Source organism: Phaenicophaeus curvirostris, chromosome 11 (genome assembly GCF_032191515.1).
Source record: "Phaenicophaeus curvirostris isolate KB17595 chromosome 11, BPBGC_Pcur_1.0, whole genome shotgun sequence".
Classification (NCBI taxonomy): Eukaryota; Metazoa; Chordata; class Aves; order Cuculiformes; family Cuculidae; genus Phaenicophaeus; species Phaenicophaeus curvirostris.
The window spans coordinates 9,544,457-9,564,724 of NC_091402.1; the positions used below are offsets into that span (position 1 = coordinate 9,544,457).

Here is a 20,268-nt window from a genome sequence, read left to right on the forward strand (position 1 = left end):
AATCATATCAAGGTGGAGGTCTTATACACGTTGTGGCTAACAATTATGGAAAGAAAATTAACTCTTACAAAACTACACACTTCCACAAACAAGCCCCAGCCAGATCCCAAGCTTCTTGATAGACACCAGGAAGGGGGTTGACCCCCACCCTCTTCTACCACCATGCCCTGTTGACCTCAATACTGCAACCAACTGCACACCCATGACTGTACTGACACACACTCTATTTATCTTATTTATAAAGTCTATTTATCTTACTTCCAAATAAAATGTAGGACTTCAAGAACATAGTTAAGCAGGTGTTTAGAGATTCTGAAACTGAGGGAGTTTTTATTTCTTTGCAACAGCTTGCTCAGACAGATCCAGCTGCTCAACTATTTGAGTATCAGATGAATGCAAACCCCAGCAACAGTTAAATTAAGAGTTAATGTTTGCCTTCATAAATACTCATTTTCAAAACATAAATAAAACAATATAAATGAAGTACATAAAATAAATGGCAATACAGAAAAATATAGTTACAGTAATCTGTGTTTTACCTATTTGTCATCTGAGTGTAAAGTTAGCATATTTTTTTTAAAACAAACCATTTATATAAATAGCCCGATGCCCATTTGGTTGTCTTCTCAGCTATCCTAAGAAATGCTCTTGAACACTCTCTACTTTGAAAAGCCAGGATATAAAAGTATACAAGGCCCATTGTCCAAGAAAGAATTTAAAAGCAAGACACGTTGCCAAACTGCGCTCCCCACCCAGTTACCAAACACAGGATACAAGGCAGTTTGTTTACTTCTCACAATTGAATGCATACAAAAAAGGTCTCGGTGCAGTCCTGTTGTCAGGTCAGTAGTCAGTGTTAAAATGCTGAAATATCCTGATAAAACTTGCATTTTTGATCCCCTCCCTAAAGCTGCTGTCAAAGGTCTGTTTTCCTTTCTTAGGTTACTCCCTACTGCCTAACATAAACTGTCACAACTGCCGGAGGACAAACGGCGCTGTTCGGAAAACTCCCTCCACTGCTCCAGCCCCAAGCTGGATCCTTCCCTCTCCAAAGCCCCCTTGCCCTGGGGAGCCCTGACACTCTGGGGGGAGGCAATCCCTGGGCACAGGGCTGAGATCTGCCCCAGCACCTCTTGCTCTTGCTGTCGGGCACTGTGCAATGCTCACCCCCCGCTACGCCACGCAGCCCTGGAGTAAAATCCACCAGAAACCTTGCTGGGATCCGTCTGTTACCCTGCTTGGGTGATGGGCCCGTTTTACCAGCAGGGCTTGGGAGATCTGTTGTGGTTTTTCTTCTTTCACGGTAGTACAAAAAGACAAGGCACCAACAAAATGACTTGGGGGATGCAGTACATTCTATGAAGCTTGAAATATGCCTGTTCCATCTGTCAAAGTACAAACTCAGTGCTCGTTAGCACGGCGGCAGCCGCGGGTCCCCACCATGGCCCTGCTCGCTGTGTGACCTGACCGGCAGCTTTTAGTACAAGAGGGAAGGAGAAAAAAAAATAAAAGACCACCGTTGCATGCTAATGTAGCAAGAATAACCTCCTTAAGGCAGGAAAAAAAGGGCTGAACAAACTTGCGTGGTGAAATGCATCGTTGAAATGGGCCTCCCCTAAAACTACAAGCAATACCCTTAGCCCCCTAGAAAATGCTGAAGAGACTTAGGCCCCTTGTCTCCTAATAGCTATCACATTCAAATGCTCTTCTTGAACCAGAGAGGAGTCCTTTCTTATTGTTGCTTTCGATAGTGTAATATCAGAAGTGTGACCACAGCAAATCAGTGCGTTAGATATTGAAATGCCATCACATTGTCCAACTTCCTTTCTCTTTTTTAACACAAAGTATTTTTTTCTTTAAGCTCCAAGCCCTCATCTTTGTGTCTGAGATGCTCTCCTGTCTGACAACAGCAATTTAGAAGAGTTAACTTTTATCGTTCATTCTGCTGTGTAACTTTCCCCTTCAAATTTCTTTATCTGCCCTCTGAGCTCATCTGAACTTTCATGTTCTCCCAGCATGCAGGCTTGCATTCAAAACTATGTCTAATAGACCAAATAAGAGGTTAATAAGAAGTGGCAACAGAAAGAAAAAATACAATCCCTGGTAACTGATAAGAATGACAGTGGCAGCCCTTTATTGTTTGTCTTCAAATATAGAGTTAAAGATCTTTAAAAAACTAAATTTTGACGCCTTTGAAAAGAAAGAAGCACAAAATAACAACAGGGGGTTATTGCCTGCCAGCCACAGGGGAGAAGCTCCATAATTCTTATTCTCCCTTTTGAAGGCTGTTAGAAATCTGATTCAAAAAAGCAACAGCAGAAGGATAAAGCCTCTTGAGGCTATCGCCATTTCCTGTGATCATGCATAATGCGTTTCAAAAGTGGGTTTTTACCAATTCTGTTGATCAATTGCACCTCCTTCATATTCCCTCTTTTTTCTGCTGTGTTTACATCTGATGTGACTCAATGACAAGCGCTGTCTGAGACTGTGAAACAGACCTGTCATGTTGATTTATGGGCGCATCAAACCACGACTTGTCCAAACTGAAGCTCGCAGTTCATTAATTAGAGAGTTGTGACTTTGAAGTCAGCTTTCAGACTGTGGTTTTTAACATTTGGCTTAATTTATATGCTCTTGAATGTGGATCTCTAAGGAAAAAACTGAAATTCCCTTCTTGTCTTTGAACTTCTTTTGACCGCACAATAATCATTTCTTTGTCCAGAGTGATGCCTGCATCCCAGAGTCATTAACGCGCATTGAACTGCCACTGATGAGTAAGCCCTACTGAATTAGAAAAACAGCCAGCAAAACAAAGCTGAGAGCATTCTGCACAGTGATATCTCACAATTACATGCCTTCCCTCCCTGTGCCATTTCCATTTTAATTACTGTTAGTCCTTTAGATTTACATTTTAGACACTTTTTAATCTGTTCCCTTTTTATTATAGTGGCGCCCGTAAGCGCGCTATGGTTAAGGTTGTGTCAGCGTTTCCATTATAAACCCCCCTATTTTCAGAGGTTTATAACTCAGCTGGAAAAATTCACTCTGGGTTTAAACTTGGCACAGGTGGCACAATTTGCTGAAATTTCGGGGAGCGGGGGGGCAATCAGTATGTGCTTTGAGCAGCACCACTTGCAAAGCAACGCACAAGCGCTGCTGCTATCACAGGACATCGCGCAGCATCTCGTGCCAAGAAGCAGCTTTCTAGGATCTACCGAAGCCAGCAGCGATGTCGCATTAAACATGAGTCTCAAACTCCTTGTGACTACAGGGGTAAATTTGGTGCCTTAAAAATAAATGTAATTACAGCAAAATTAAATTTAAGCACACCAAAATCAACAAACAAATTTTAAGATGTGACAGGTTATTTTGTAAGGACTGTGTATTTAAAGGATGCACTGAAACCACCCTGGCCTGGCCTGTTCCTGCTACGGACCATGGTGGCATCAGAGAGAAGCCTCCTCTTACCATGCATCGCCCACAGCATCCAGGCACAATGTGATGTGAACCAGCATCGTGCCTGTGCTACCTCTGCCTCTCAGACTTCACTTGTTGTGTCACCTCCGATGCTGCTCCAGTGCTACTCCTCCTGCTAAACACGCGCTGCGAGGAACGTGCAAGCAGGACCTCTCCGGTTGGAAAGCGCAAGCCCAAACTCAGTGTCTCCCAAGCATTTTGCACTGTGACTGGGTCTGCTGCCTTGCTCCCTCCCCTTTACAACATAACTAACTTTCAAAAGGACTCTCCCAAGATACGAGTCTAGATGCTTGCTCCAGTTCTCATACCAAACATCAAGGCCTGGTCCCCTGCTATAAAATATGTGGCAGCAAGCAAATGGAAAGCACGGGAACATACAGGCGAAAACAGGACAATAACTCTAAATCTGAAAGCTGAGGCCTGATAGAGTCAGTTCAGTTGTGCAATCATTTATAAGATGAATGACAGTTTAATAGCCACTAGACAGTCCCCAGGGATCTGTGGTTTGAAAGTAAAATGGGTATTGTCTGTACCTCTTTAGGCTGTTTTCCAGCATGTTGTTGCTGTAAAAGTTGAAGCTGCAACTGTTCCTGTTGTTTCTTATAAAACTCTTGAAGCTGCTGCTACAAAGAAAAGGAAAGATGGTAAGTAACAAAGTGGAGAGCCAATTCACTGTCCCTTTTGGTGTAACACACAAACTGCGATTTGAAAAATAGCATCCTTTTATCTGTAATGGTCTGACCTTTAGTTTGAAACTCGACAATAAATTCAGTGCACACTGACTATTCTTGGCATTATCGTTTGAAAAGTAATCTCCAAAATGAACTGATGAAAAACATACCATTTTCTACACAAACTAATTAAAATAAGGCAAGGAATGACCTTTGATTGTAACAACAAAGCCAAAATGCCCTTGCTGAGAGAGCCTGGCGAATCTCTGTTGTGAAACACACATGCTTTCTAAATGATAGGGTTTGACTGTATTAAGTGTTGTTCAATACATGCATAGACATCCTGGGAAACCCTCTCCTCCTCCCCACTCCCCAGATGTGCACTGCACAGGCAACACTCTGGCATGGGCAGAGGGAGCGTGACAGCCAGGACGGAGCACGCAAGGTCAGGCAGGGGTGGACCCTGATGCCTGCCTGGGATCTGTGAGCTCCTGCTGTGCCATACCCTACAGTAACAGAGCCTCGGAGCTTGTTGGTGGCCAACTTTCAGCTGAAAAAAGACCATGGGCTGTGAGAAACACTGACACGCCGCACAGCATACGTTGGCTGAAACCAGCTTGCAAACCTCTTCACTTTTATTGTCACTGTTTCCACAGGCCTTTACGGTGACAGATGGACATAACGAGGTCTAAAATGGGAAACATAGCCCTACCACCTTGTTTATTCCAATTAGTCAGGGCACACCACGCTTCTGGGGAATGCGGGCAAAAGCAATAGGGACATCTGCCGAAGTCCTGACACTTAAATATGCATCTGTATTATTTAGCTGATCTTGGAAACACTCCTAGCACTGCTCCCTTGACTTGTTTCCAGTAGCTATTTCTAGAATTAAAAACAAAAGAGCAGTCAGTTCATCTCAGAGCACGGCTGCTCCAAGGTACAGACCTTTCTGCAGGATAATTTCAGGAGGCAAAGCCCTCCAGTATCTCTAGGGGCCACCTGAGCAGCGGCTCTTAAGGAAACAATTACCTGTTGAAGCATGAGTGCCTGCTGCTGTTGGAGCAGGACTTGGAGTTGCTGGGGCGTTAGGACTTGTTGCTGGAGGATCTGCTGCATTTGCTGGGGAGTGATCACTTGAGGTGTCATCATAGCCACCGACACTGGAACCTGAAGTGCAAGAGGAGAGCAGAGAAGGGGTCAGAGCACACAGCTGCAGCTCCAACGCGCTGCCCTCCAGCCCCACGCCAGGCATTGAGAGCATGGAAGACAAGAGGCTCCTCACAGCCCACCACAGTAGGCACAGAGGTACCGTCCCCATTTTCCTGCAGCTAAATTCCCCTTTTACAAAACAATATCGTGATGGGAATTCTTTAAAGCAACCGATATGGTAAACCTTTCTAAGATTTCTTTATTTTCACAAGACACTGTCAACAGGGTCCTTCCCCTCCCAGAAAGTCCTTCCCTTCTGCACAGAAATCCAACAGCTGAGTATCCCATGCTGATGGGATCTAGATCCTATTATGACAGGTTTTTAAGGAAATTGAAGGAAGGCTCAGTGATGTGAATAACAGCACTAGACTCTATGCAATTTCAACAGAAAGGCCCTACCACGATGTCTTTACCATTCCATATTCACCAAGCATACAGATGTCTTCAATTCTTTCGTATTATGTGAGATACCATTAAAAGCCGCTTTCTATGACATTTCAGTGACAAACAGCTACAGTGATGAACTTGATAGCATTTCATATTTGCAACTGTTAACACATTTCTGCACGGGCATCTTTGCAAGGAACCTGTACACTGTATCTGAAAGGATGATGTCTTGTTCAGATAAAACACTGACATTAAAATGACAGGCTGTCTTGGCCAAGGTTACACAAATTGTATTCAAGCGGATACCTAATGACAATGCTATGAATTCTGCAAGCTTTCTAGAATGTAATTTAGCTATTCAAAATAATCACTGCACTTGTGTTTAATTTGCAGACTACATGAGAACCATTTTGTCAGTCCTAGTAATGCAAGAAGACTATTTCCCTAGAAACCCACCCCTCTACCCTCCACCCCAAAAAAGGAAAAGAAAAGGAGGAAAAAAAACAATAGAGGAAAAGACAAAACCCATATGAGTTTTAACAGTAATATTTAAGCACCTTACTTTTCTATAGTTTCAAATCAAATACATGACAGCACAAAACTAAAAGCAGTAAAGGATATACTTTGCTAAAAAGGATCGCCTGTCATCTCATGTATTACAATAAAAGGTAATAATATGTTTAGCACTTTTTCTGTGCACCACTTCTTAAAAAATCAGCAGACAATAGCTGATCAGAAGATAAAGGAGTTTAAAAAAAAAACAACACTTCCAGCGTAGTAGTAAGCAAGAGAGAAATGCAGGATTAATTTTATGTAACATAATGTCTTAATATGCAGTTTATCTTGACTTTTTCACATGATTTGTCCTGTCATTTGCATAGCAAGCTCTCATTCCTAATTTCACAGTCATTATGCACTGATGTCCTGATTTCTCAGCATCACTAATTTTGATGAACTAAGAATGGTTCCTGAAGGTCAGATGCATGTACACTGCACATCTCCCTGTGTTGTTGTGTACATGTTTTGTGCCAAGGCCAGATGCAGTCTTGAAAACATTTGTCTGAGTAAAGCCTCGCAAAGGCTCACACGCCTCTCCCATCCCATTAATACAAACATGGTGAGGTCCTCTGTGTATTCCCCGTAGCACAGTGCCTTTCCACCTATCTAATGTGGTCCAGGGTGGTGTGAAGGCAGGCAAATGGAGATGTAATTACGGGTCAAATGCCAGTCCCACTGAAGCCAGCGTCCGCTCTCCCATGGCCAGTGTCATTTGCCTGTACCTACGTGAATGCCACTGCCTCACCACACAGGACCAGCTCCGAGGACACTGAGTCATCAAGATGGGTAATCCCATTAATTCAGAATATCTTAATCCATAGCCTTTTAAAAACTTTTCTGGAAGTACAAAATTATTTAATTAAATCCTGCCGTCACTATCTTAGCCCCGCAGCATGACTCACCTTCATTATTCTCATCCCCAGAGAAGTTTACTTTACCCTCGGGTTTGTACTACCTTCCATTGAAGTTGTACTGAGCAAACAGAAGAGGAAGCATGCTTAAGTATGTTTTCTGTGCACTTCTTGGAAGATAGACAACACAAATACTCTTCAGTCAGATTTATGACGACAAGGAGGGATACAGACAGGAATAGGGTGGGGTGCTGTAAACCCTACACATCAGTGATTAATACGAAGGGCCGCATTCTGCCGTCAGCTATACAGAGACAACTCCCATTCACTTCCATGGCTTTTTTTGCACATTTATCTTAGGATAAATCTGAGCACTTGGCCCTACCTTTTAAAAAAGACCACGTACCTTCTGGTGAACAATCTCCTCAATGCATGCTTTTTGGCAGGTGCATTTAACCAGCAAGAAAACGAAAATTTTATTTATGTACATACATGTGTGTGTGTATATGGCTCAGCCAGGAGTACAAGTTTGCATTGACCTGTTCAGCTGCATTTTACCATCTGAAAACCACATTTTCACACCACATCTGTGCCTCTGAAGAAGGTCCTGCCTTCCATATATAAACACGGCCAACAGCTACATTTAGCCAAAATTTGTGCTTCAGCTTATTATGAAAGCTGCTTACGGAAACCTTTTGCAAACAATTTCAAATAAACCAGAAATTACCGTGTTAAAAATGACATGCAGGCCCTGGACAGGCATGGGCACAGGTACGGTTTGAGGACTTTAAATAGTTAAGAATGATGGCCTATATATCCACTCTCTTAACTCCCAACGTCCAACTTTTTCATGTAGCTAGTCCCTAGTAATACTAGGAATCAAAGGGCATGCAGCACCAGCAGTAGGCTATTATAGCCCACACTTTATTACCCATTACTACCGAGGTCATTAGCGGTAAGAGTGATTGTACCGGTCTTAACCTATTGATCATTGTAACTACTATCATTTAATCCCGTGTTGAATGTCTGGAAAGCTGCTAAAGGCACACAAGAGAGAGTGCTTTAGCGATGAGAAATATAGCCAAAGCTTGGAAATTACACTTTGATTCATAAAATCTAGCCAGTGGTTTAAATCAATAGTATTTAAAACAGTCATGTAAGTTCTTAACTACAGCTCTCTAATATTTATGGGTCCCTTTTTGAGTGTATTCAGTCAAAACTAAACTTTATTTTAGATACTGTGCAATATACTTTACATTACGTTAGATAAAAGATATTTATTTCTGATATTTTGTCCGATAGTAAACGAAAACTAAACTGAGGGCTATAAATTAATTTTAGATTTCTATCTCTCAGATGTCAACTTAAACGTGTTGCCAACAAAAATTACAAACCGACTTTAAAAACGGCTTAACTGTTTAAGTACATGAAAATGAGCATGTTTTATGAGTTAACAATGAATCACAGAAAGCAGTTCATGAAGAACTAAAATAATTCTGTCTTACTGCCTTCAGGGAGTTGAAGTTCAAATTAAACTACTGGCAGATATATTTAAAGAATGCTAAGTTAGCATGCAGAGCAGAATCAATCTTTTCTTTCTTTAGGTTGTTTATTTCTATTTTCCACATGAAACACGATTGTTGTTATTGATACGATTAGTGAACTACTTCTGGTATTGTTGACTGATGACAATAGGTGTGGTAGATACCGAGCTGCATGTCAACCTGGCAGCACAGGTAAAAATACAGCTGCAATTTGGCTTTCGGAGCTGTGCTAGTATAGACCTGCTGGCATGCTAATACCATCAACGGCAAAATATGTCTTTAATACTCACAATTGTTTTCACTGTTTCTCTTAGGGTTTTGCCTGCTATTTCTCCAGATCCCCTCGCAGCCCCCCTGTGCACTGCAGTCCCCTCCACTACCCCCTTGTTTCAAGCTCTCTGAATACGCCGTATTTTGGCAAGACCGACCAAAGAAAACTTCCACAAACTTGGGTCAAGTTCACCTTTAACTTCTCAACGGAGTTACTGCCGGGATGCATTTGTCACTCCTCCAGAGAAGGGTCACAGGGATGAAAATGATTTAGTCCTATTTAATCATTTCCATTCCCCCATTTTCAGTGATATTAATATAATTAAATACTAGCTAAATAATTTCAAGTAGTTTAATCTTGTGTGAAGTGGAAAAAAAAAAAAAAGCCATTTTCACACAACGTGCTTCCGATGCTGGATACGGCTGTGCTTCTGTTAACTGTTAGCAGGCATGCATGGAAGATGGGAGGATTTCCTTAATTCATAAAGAATAACTCTGCCAGAAAATCCTCTTCGCCTGCGATGTCTGTTCAAACTTGATTTCAGCAAGACCTCATACCAGGCACCTTGGATTTCCAAACAGCAATTGTTCGGTTAAAGATTTTGTGATAAAAGTTAAACGGAGCAAAACACAGCTGAACGGAGACAGAGCAAGTAGCTGAGGAACAGCTGAAAATACTGGGCTACAAGCAAAAATAGATACGGCTAGGCAAAACCAAACAATTAACTCGAGCTGACTTATTAGAGAGGAATTATGTACCATACCTTTGAAATGTAAAAAAAATCTGAGCCACAACAATGCAGAGCAGCTTTGCTCGAGAAGATAAACCAGGGATACCCTGGCAAACAGAACAGCACGATGCCACAAGCCAGAGCACAGCACAGCAAAATAGTAAGTGCTAAAGGCAAGACTTGCTTCCACCCCAAGACTAAAGTATTTCCCACATAATATTTCATCCTCCAAAATAACAACAAAAAAACGCTGCTGTTAGAATTATTCACACAGAAACTGCAATGCTGTTTCATTATGCAAAATGGAATCTCACTTTTAGACTTAGTTATTTTGCCATAATACAGCACAACACATTAAGACAGGTAACGTTTATTATATTAATGTAAAATCAGCTAAGTAGTCTGTCATTAGCATAACTGTTCTCTCTGTAACAATACAACTCCCAACTAAAAGAGAGGAGGGGGAAAACCCTCTTTAAAATTAAATTAGCATTTTATTATTCTAATTTTGTTTGTTATATTTTATCAAAAGGGAAGATCTCCCTCTGACCCACGGAAGGCAGTACGATGGGCTATGCTGACATTCCCTGGCACGCCAGGATACCTGCTTTCTGCTCTGTTCCATTCTAGCTGAGGAAAACCGGGAATATTTTCATATTTGTTTACAGAATGAAACATCCGATCTTATCTACCACTTCTCATGCATACCAGGTTCCTCACTAAGTGCCAGGATAATTGTTTCTGCTATAATAAATACCCATTTAATTTGCATAAAAATATAAAGTTTACATAAATTAAATCCTTTCTACATCTAACATTTGTCAAATAGAGACTAAACTGGAACACACACAACCAGACACTCATTTAATAAGCTGAGTGAGATTTCAGCCTCAAGATTCTCATCATCATTTTTCATATTTTAAAAAGTTCTCAGTTTTGTTTCCTGCTCCAGCATGAAAGGAAAAATTATATGCTGCTGTGCACGATTTCGAACAGTGCTGATATTTTATAATGATTCACATTTAAAAAAAAAAAAAATCCGTATTTTTTTCCAGAGTTTAGGAAAGGAAATGTTAGATCAACATATTCTGCCAAAAAAGCCTCAAATAAACGGAAAGAAATCCTGCTTAGAAACATCCAAAATACCCCTAAAGACCTTGAAAACCCCTTGAAACACTCTCTCACCCAAACACCCTTAATATACTGAGAATGATCATCATATCAGACTCCTTACATTTGTGTATTAATTCATTAATACATCAAGAAGCACTTAATTAAATACTAGAAGACTGAGACTGAACCTGCAACATTTAATAGGACTAGAATTTCATGTGAGCAAAAAGGCAGTGTTATAAAGAAGGACCTGTTTTTTTTCTTGCAGCAGATTTTTAAGAACAACTGCAACTCCCAACAGAATTTCCAGGGTAGGATGAGCCCTCTCTCCACTCCCCAAGTATTTATTTTCTCTTGCGAGAGTCATCAAACCCATAGCTGCCTGCTCTTCAACCCTAGGGCGTTTGAAAAGACACGTATTGTCCTGGTCACCTGAAAAAAATTAGTGAGCTTGAAAAAGATTCACCTGGTTAAATCATGCCGTTTATTTCCCAAACAAAACCGAACTCTGCTTAAACACTGCATAAGGCTTTGCCACTCTGGTTGCGCGTGTAGCCTTTATAACAGTTGTAAACTTTATTTGCTCAAAATGTGCAGTTTTTCACACCTATGGCAGACACCTACAGTTGAACATCACAGCTAAGCACAACGGCGCAAATTAGATTCTAATGAGAAAACATCAGTTGCTTCTTTGACAATCTTGCCATTCACTGATTTACTCCTAATGAAGACACACTCCAACCAGCAAGCTCGTCGTGTTAAAGGTCAAAGCACGTTCAAAAAAATGCCTCGCAAAATCAAGGCAAATGGGAAACCCGTACAGAAACCTTCTCATAAAGTGGCGTGGCAATTAGAGTAATTGTGCAAAAAGCCGTCTTCGGTAAAAAGTAAAAGAAATTAAGCTGCCACGACTGTAACAGGTTAGATGAAAATCAAAATTTAATGTATTCTCCCTTGTGTCATCTTGTTTTGTCAAGACATCAAATAGAATTGGAAAGTACAAAATAACAAGCCCTTGAGAAATCACAGAAGCCGACCTTTTTGATGTTGTTGGTTTACCTTGTTCTCAGTTATTTGAACAATGATGTCTCAGATTTAAGGGCAAGATAAAGCTTAAAAATTAAAACCGGCTGTCAGTTTGGGGAGGAGGGGGTGCTGTCCCTCCCAAATAACAGGGCATCTTACCTAATCAATGAAGGCAAATCCATCTGAAACTAGTGCACAGCACAATTAGCAATTCCACTTATTTGTTCAATATTCGGTCTGGGGTTTCTAACATTCATTCAACTTCAGTACAAACTACAGATGCTCCTGCCAGCAGAGGAAACTGCTGGAAAGGTTGAAAAAGGCAAAAGAAAAGGCAAAAAACCAATAAGGCTGGGGAAAAGCTATTTGTCAGTGCAGCTCCTCTCCCCAGTCCCTACACGGTCACTTAAGATCTGCAGATGAGCGCACGATGTGTTTTTTTCCCTTTCCTTATAACTGGAACACAAGGTTGAGCAAGTAAGCACCTTATAAAAACAAAACAGTACAGGACATTTTAACCGAACTACAGCGAAGTAGTTTCCAGTAATGCAGTTCTGCTTTCAATAAAATAAACAAACTCCTTAAAACCAGCCAAGCCTTTCACCAAACAATAACAAATTTAGCTTATGGTGTCAGGACTTTCCCACAATCTAGTTATGCAGGTGTTGATAAAACTACCCCTGCTACTGCTTTTCCCTAGCAAACAGGGGAGAAAAACAACATTAGTAACTTATCTTGCCACCGGGAAACATTTCCATACAGCAAATGCAAGTGCTGTGTTGTTCCAGCACAGGTTTGCCCTCAGCTGCTCTGAAATGACTAAGAAACAGACAGAAGAAAACACAAGATCTCTGCAACTCCTTGAACTTCTGAATGCAAAAATCCTTCTACCCTTACCTTTCCTCCAGCTGCCCAGGGCATGCGACCACAAATGCAGAAAAGAAAGTATTATACACTGAAATAATATTTTTTTTTACCTTGGGTATTTTAGAAACAACACGATTCTCAAGCAACACTAGTGCTTGAGCATTGCCATCTTAAAATGCTAAGAAATAGCTCTGACTGCCCTACAACACTTTCAGCGCCTAAAAATCCACTTCACCATTCTCCACACAACTGTTGCAACCCTTTTCTTCCTTGCATACAACAAAAACCAACTCAACTTGCGCAGATGTCAAAGCCAACCGTCCATTAGTGCAATAATCCATCTGTGGCCCAGCATAACCCAAGGGCAACACGTTACAGCTCCACAGCGGTGCCCGATAACTACTTATGCCACAGCATAAATTCCAGCATGGAGCTAACATTTACACTTCGAAAAGGTGTAGAGGGCTCATCCAGCAGTAGGAGAATGTGAAGCACCCGCACCTTCCTATGAGCAGCAAGATTCACAGCAAGCAAGTGCTGGGATTTCATTTCTTCCCTGTCAGTCCCATTATATTTATGGCTCCTCTTTAGTTCAGCTGAGTGACTGGTCAGAGCCTGTCTCAGAGCTTATCTTTTACTTTTTTTCTTAAGCAAAAATTATGCTGCTTAAAAAAGGGAGGGCACTGTGGTACAGCATGGTAAAGTGTGTGTTGAACAAGACCAAAAAAAAAAAAAAACCAACTGTAGCAAACAAAAAAAATTTCAAAGCAGCCTTTCCTATCATAAGCTTTCTGATGATTTATGGTTTACCAACTCAGCAAGGTTACGCAACACTGCATGCCTTTAGATGCATTATTTGAGTCAGTTGAGATTTAATTAAGATCACAGCCTCCAAAATCCCTGTCAAATGAAAATTCACAGAAGACAATACACTATATATCCTCATGCAGATAGTCTCCATTCCATGCTCTGGAATAACATAAGTTAATCCTCGTTTCTATGGTGGCAGACAAAAGTTCACTAATTTTGTTTTCTTTTGACACTTGTGTTGTTTTCTGTTTTATGTCATGAGATCATTCCCTTTGGAGAAGGGGAGGGGAGCTGATATAGGGGGAGAGGAGGGAGAGCAATATGTCTGAATGTGGCAGCAGATGTATTTTGACATTCTCACAGCTCTGCTGTGATGTCATCAAGTTTTCATATAATTAACCCCTGCCAGTAAGAGCATCATTTCACGACATCTGTCCATTGGGAAAAGGAGGAAGGAGTCAGGGACAAAACATGAAAAGTGCCTCAATCTTCTCTCACGCTAAAACCAAAATCAAACAAAATTAAATTAAGGCTACAAAACAACATTCACGTTTTCCCTATCAGCTCCTGCCTTTCCCCAATTCATTATCTGCCCCAGCTGCCTCCTGACTGCGGAGGTGCCCTGAATCCGGTGCCACGCACACCCAGCTCATCATTCCCGACGCCTTCTCCTCACAACGGTCCTGGTGCAGGGCAGCCCCTTCCTTCTACAGTCCAGTTCCTCTGTATGCTAAACATGAGCACGTTAAATAAAACAGTATTTCTTACAGGGAAATTGCTAGAACTTTACCTCATTCCGGTGTATTTCTGTTTGCATTATCTTAATATCTGCTCGCTTATCTCAGGGTTTGGCAATGACAGGTGCTAGTGGCCTTTTGTTTGACAGGCCACTACACAAATAACTGTCTCGCCTGAAAGGGCTAATGCACTACTAATGAACAATAAATCAACTTTGATTATAAAGTGTCAGACCAATCAGTTTGCAGTTCAGCTCTATCGCCGTCCAGGCCAAGGCAGCCACTCTGCGTAGGCAGGATTTGGGGTTCATCTCTGCAGCCCTATCAATGAAATTTTTTAGAAGTAGTCACAGGAGATCACTGGAAGCCCTCTGACAGCACATTTTCCGCTGGCTGCGAGAAGAGGAGGGTGTCTGCTTTTAGAGATTTCCTAGGCTGCTACTGCAATAAACACACAGTCAACAAAAGCCATTTCTTAACCAGACAGAAGCACCGTTTCCTGACACCTTCACGTGTAAACACGTATTTCAGCTGTGACTTTTAAAAGAGAGAGAAGCAAATACAATTTTTAACTTGATGTAAAGACGTGTAAGATGTCTGAAAGCTTTGCACAGTAAACATAATTACGAGAGGCCCAATCCAGCAAACACTAATTTAGCAGGCAGAGCGCTTAGTGCTCCGGAGAGAGAGAAAGAGGCTTCTCTCCTCTCACAGATATCGCACAGGTCACTCCAGGATCGGGCTCGCAAGCATCAGGCACGATGGTCAGCTCAGACCCAAATGAAAGACTTTTAACATTTCGGTTTATTTATAACAAGGCAAACCAGCCCGCGCAACTCACTTTTTATTAGGAATAAACTTTAGCGATTTATCGCAGTTAGCCATTCAACACTCATCGCTAGGATAAATCCAACCATTTCGTTTTCATAAACAAATCTTAGTCACCCCGAATGATTCACATTTCCTGCCACCAAACTTGTTTTTACTTAAAAATACGAAGCGGTAGCGGGGCGAACGCCGGCAGATGCCCCGGGACGGCCTCGTCGCGTTCTCCAGGGGCTTTTTCTCCTGCCACCAGCGCAAGGACAAGTTGAGACGCTCGGCGTTCCGTGGACCAAGTTGGGTTTGAAGGAGTTAATCCCAAAGAGGAAGAGTGTGTGTGCACTTTGCTCTAAACTTACCACCCACTTCCTAAGGGCTCCCTCCTCCCAACCATCCCACCGCAGCCCGTTACAGCCCCGCCGGCTCAGAAAAAAAAAAAAAAAAAGAAAAAACCCCTCGCGCAGCCGAATCCAAACCGAATCCACCCCCGAGCCGCCCCGGCTGCCGTGCAACCGGCCGAGCGCTCCGCCCGCCTCTTCCCCAGCTCCCCCGGCACGAGGCGAGACGCGACGCGGGGAGTTTGAGACCCTCGGCGAGTCTTGGCTGCAGCCCCGCGGCAAGTCTGGAGGCTGCCCGGGGCGCCGGGCGAGCTCCGGGGCGCCGTCCCCCCTTCCTCCTCCTCCTCTTCCTCCTCCCCCCCCGCCCCGTCCCCGTCCCCCGCACCCACCTGCGCGGCGGCGGCGGCGGGCGGCGAGCGGCGGGCCGGGCCATGGAGCGAGCGGAGCGGCGGGCGCAGTGCGGGGCGCGCTGCTCGCCGGCTGCCGCCACCCCGCGGCCCCGCCCTGCGCCGCGCACTCCCCGCCCCGGAACGGGGAGCCCGCCGGGGACGGCCCTCCCCCCGCCTCCCGCGACCCCCGGGCCGCGCCGGGACCGAGCGGCCGACCCGCGGACCGACCGACAGCCGCCCCCGAGGCGGAGAAGGAATTGGGGGGGGGGGGTGTCCCGCGGCAACTTTCACAGCGTCAGCTCAGGAGAGCGGCGGAGCTGCCCGCTCCCAAAGCGGGTCCCCAAGCACTTCATCCACCCGGCTTTTAAACCCCTCCAGGGACCGGGACTCCGCCGCCTCCCCGGTCTTGAAAGCCCTTTTGGTAAAGAAATTCCTCCTAAGCACAGAGTCACAGAATCATAGAATAGTTTGGGTTGGAAGGGACCTTAAAGTTCATCCAGTTCCAACCCCCCTGCGATGGGCAGGGGCACGTCCCGCTGGACCGGGCAATATCCAACCTAAACCCCCCTGGCGCGACTTGAGGCCGTTCCCTCTCGTCAGAAGTGTCTCTCTTCTCCCCTCGCCTCTTCCCCGCAGCTCGCAGTAGCAGGGAGGAATAATAATAAAAAAAATAAACGAGCGAAAAAAGCCTGTGGCAAGAGTTCGCATCAGACCCGAGCGCTGCGCGCGGGACCCCCTTCTCCCTGCCCCAGGATCCTAACCGGCTGTGTGCCTGGGACCGGCCACCGGGAGCGGGGGGATGCTCGGGACCAGCCACCGAGGAACAGTCGGGATGCTCTGGATCAGTAACCAGGAGCGGTGGGATGCTCAGGGTCAGCCACTGAGGAGCAACGGGGATGCTCAGGAGCAGCACCAAGGAGCGGTGGGATGCTCAGGAGCAGCACCAAGGAGCGGTGGGATGCTCAGGAGCAGCACCAGGGAGCGGTGGGATGCTCAGGCGAGTCCCCCCCGCCGCTCCCACCAGCCCGGCAGCCCCCCCTGCCCGGTTTGGGGCAGCCAAGCCCTGGAGCGGCGTGGAAGGGACACGCCGTGTTGGGGTCCGCGACGCCGTGGTGGCAGCGGGGTTAGTAGGGTCACTTTGCTCACAACAAGCAGCCTTGAACAGACGCAGAGGCAGCGTCCTGTCCCTATCCTGGGACAGTCGCCGTCCCCGTAACCTCTCTTCTCTTGCCCCAAAAGCTACCTCGGGCACTGACGGCTGGTAAAAGCTCTCCTGCTATTTCAACTTTATTTTTTTTTACCTTTTCACATGGTTTCTGATGCAGACAGTTACTTCGAGTGCAGGTAGCTGAGGAGAGAGCAGCCACCCTGACGCTGCTCCCAGACAGAACCGCACTCTCCTGCAGGAGTCGAGGGCTGTCAGACAATGGCCCCATCAGTTATGCTGCTAAAGAACCCGCCAGAAGCAAAGACAAAGGACCCAATTTACTGACAACTTGTGATCTGACGTTAAATGGGATGTGATACGGATTGCTTTCCACCCTAAAGTGTTTTCGTGTCAGATAACAAATTTATTAATGGGATTTTTTTCAGGTCACAAAAATGTGACCCCACCCTCTTATGAATATTTAATAAGAGACTAAGGGCATCTTTTGCAAGACCCTAAATCTACCAGAAGCAGCCTACATGAATCAGAAAGCGCCTGCCTCTTAAAGGGGCACGCACGCACCCAGCAGGTCAGTGCATACAGGGCATGGGAACAGCCGCTATTTAGATTAGATGCATGCAAAGGCAAGCAAATAAACGGGCACACACTCCTACTGGATGCTCAGTAACAATATGAACTGGTAACGCATGCAACAAGCTAGTAATAGTTATTGCCTGTGCTTAAGAGAATCCTTCCTGTCCCGGACTTCAAAGTAATCTCGGGGAACTCAGATTGCTTTGGGGAATATATTACAGAATACACAGACTTAAACTTTTCAACAGTTTCTTTTGTGGACCATCTCCTCCTCCCTGCTGCATTTGCAGAAAGCAGTGCGGAGGCAGCATCCTCAGCTGTACCCATGGCAAAGGAGCATGGACAAGCAGGAAAGAGCTCTGTGCATGTAACACACCTGTGCTAACTTTGCTCCTGAAACACGGCTAGGGCTGCATGCCCAGGCAGTCCCTGCGGACCAGTGACAGGATGCTCCACAGACCCCAGTTTGGAAATCTTCTGATCTGTCTTGTCACAGATGTCTCACACACATGACCCTCAATCCTATTAAGCACATCTTCAATTGTTATTTGCCAATAGGGCCATATCCAGGTCCACACAGCTCAACAGAAAGACCACTGCCCTCCTCCTGCCCCGATTGCTGACTGATCACATCACTTTGTACCAAGATCTAACTTACTATCTTTATAAGAAAAGGGGACTCTACAAAGCCCACCCCTTTGTTCAAGACATTCTCCTCTTTCCAGGAGCAAAGACAAGTATAATGTGGCAACGCAAGCACAAGGCTGTGAGCTACATGCAAAGCAAAAACATAGGGCTGCTGGCACTGACAATTCTCCCCAGCCTTCAGCAAGTCACCTAGATATTTTTGTTGGTTTTTTTTATTAAACATTTCTCACATTGAGGACGCCTCTCTCTCCGAGAGCTTGGTTTGCAAAATTTCTGGCCTGGCTCTGGAGTTGCTTGCACACCCACCACTTCAAAGGCAGTCAACGGCCTCAACACCTCTGTCTCATCATCTGCAAAATGGGGCTACTCATTTCAGGATCTGCCGTAGACCAATATTTGCAAAAAATTTCAAAAATGAAAGGTGCTGTCTAAGCACTGAGCACTGGCCACAGAACCTGCAAGCCGTATTTCTAAAGCATTTTATACCCTTTCATATAAAAGCTTCATACCTGCAAGCTCAGCCAACATCTGCTGTGGGCTAAAAACTCCAGTCTTAGTATTCCCTTAGTAACGGAGATGGTAGTTTTTGTTACGTAAGGTCATCATGAAATATAACGCATTTCTAAGCCAGCAAAATATTTTAAAAGACCAAGAAGAACCATAAGCTCCCACTTTAGCTCCATTCAATTACAGAGAGTCATTTCAGACAGAGACAATCAGACAGGGATGTTCAAAACAGAACACATGAAGTAACAAATTAAGAATAACTGGGAATGAGCGTGGCAGACTCAGTGACTATTTGGCAGCACATGCCCTCAAGATCAGGTCCATATTAAGTGGCAGTATCAACACTAGGTAAAAGAAAATAATCACTGCAGTATAGCATGGATACTGAGCTCTAAGGTCCAAGTCAAAGGAACAGATTATGAATTATGATGAAAAGGAATACAGTGGAAGAAATGCTTTTGTTATGTCATTATTTTACGTGTACATTTTATTCTAGACCTATCCACGCAGAAGCCATGGGCTTGCTTACAGAAAAGCCCTCGCTTGCTTGCAGGGCAGGGGAGAAAGAAAGAAAAGACAAATATACACTTAGTGCAACCTCCTCTAACCAGAGTTAACCTGCCTCAAATTTTATGTCTAGTCCCAATACCAAACAATTTCTACCTAAGAGAGCAATACACCTGTTCCTGTCTTCCTGGGGGTGTTCTCCATGGCAGGCATGGCTGAACAGGTCCCCTTTTGCTCTCCGGCAGCAGATGGTGGGCTAAATCCTGCACACCCCCTCCCTGAGGATGAATTTGGGAGTAATTCAGGTGAACTTTGGTGCTGCTGTGGCACAGAGGAGCCTGCCTGCCTGCTGGAGCCAACACCAAACATGGCAAAGGTGAGTGCCACACTGCACCGCTCAGCACAGGGGCAAGAGTCACAAGCAAGCTGCTGTCTGCAGTTCTAAGGGAAAAAGCGATCTCGTATACTATTTCCACTCCTGGATCCCTAGGCCCATTTTTGTGGGGTTAAATCACATTTTCCTGTTTTGAGAATGCTTCATTTTCCCTTGTTGCTGTCTGAAAGACCTACAAAAACAAATGGGGAAAACAACTGACTAAACAGGAAACAGTGAAACTTATTACCCACAAAGTCCTGAGAAAATGCACAATGTAAACAAGTTTTTCTGTCCATTTTTAATAATCACAGTTAATGCCCTCACAGTAAAATATCTGCAGGCAGAAAAGTGATTTTTAGCTGATGGTGTCTAACAAAACAGAACAGCAAAGCAATTAACATTTCAGTTATGCTTGTGTCCCTGTTGCTCTTCTTTTTTTTGATGTGAAACTGTCATCTTCCTTATTGCCCCTGTGAATTCTGTCTGAAGAAGGCTCTTTAAATCCCCTCAGTGCTGTACAATGGTTTAAATTTCACTTCATGGCATGCTTTAAATTACCATTCACATCTTCATTTAATGCATCATTTTATAATGCCAGTGTTACTAGTTAATTTATATATACACAGCAGGATGTGTCAACATTCAGGTGAGTTATGAATATGATTGTGCAGGAGTTACGGAAGACATTT

The 20,268-nt window shown here is 44.0% G+C and overlaps 1 protein-coding gene across 7 annotated transcripts in view; it reads right to left on the reverse strand.

The window, feature by feature from the left end:
- Positions 1-20,268, reverse strand: part of FOXP1 (forkhead box P1) — a 387,025-nt gene that overhangs the window by 70,372 nt on the left and 296,385 nt on the right. For 5 of the 7 annotated variants that reach the window (XM_069866021.1, XM_069866025.1, XM_069866023.1 and 2 more), the window contains 2 exons: positions 5,178-5,315; positions 4,011-4,100 (listed from right to left, as the gene is read on the reverse strand). In XM_069866021.1, the coding sequence (XP_069722122.1) occupies positions 4,011-4,100; positions 5,178-5,315 (228 nt within the window). Of the gene's footprint in view, positions 1-4,010; positions 4,101-5,177; positions 5,316-15,800; positions 15,865-20,268 lie in introns of those variants that run through there. The other 2 variants (XM_069866029.1, XM_069866026.1) reach the window with 2 other exon arrangements.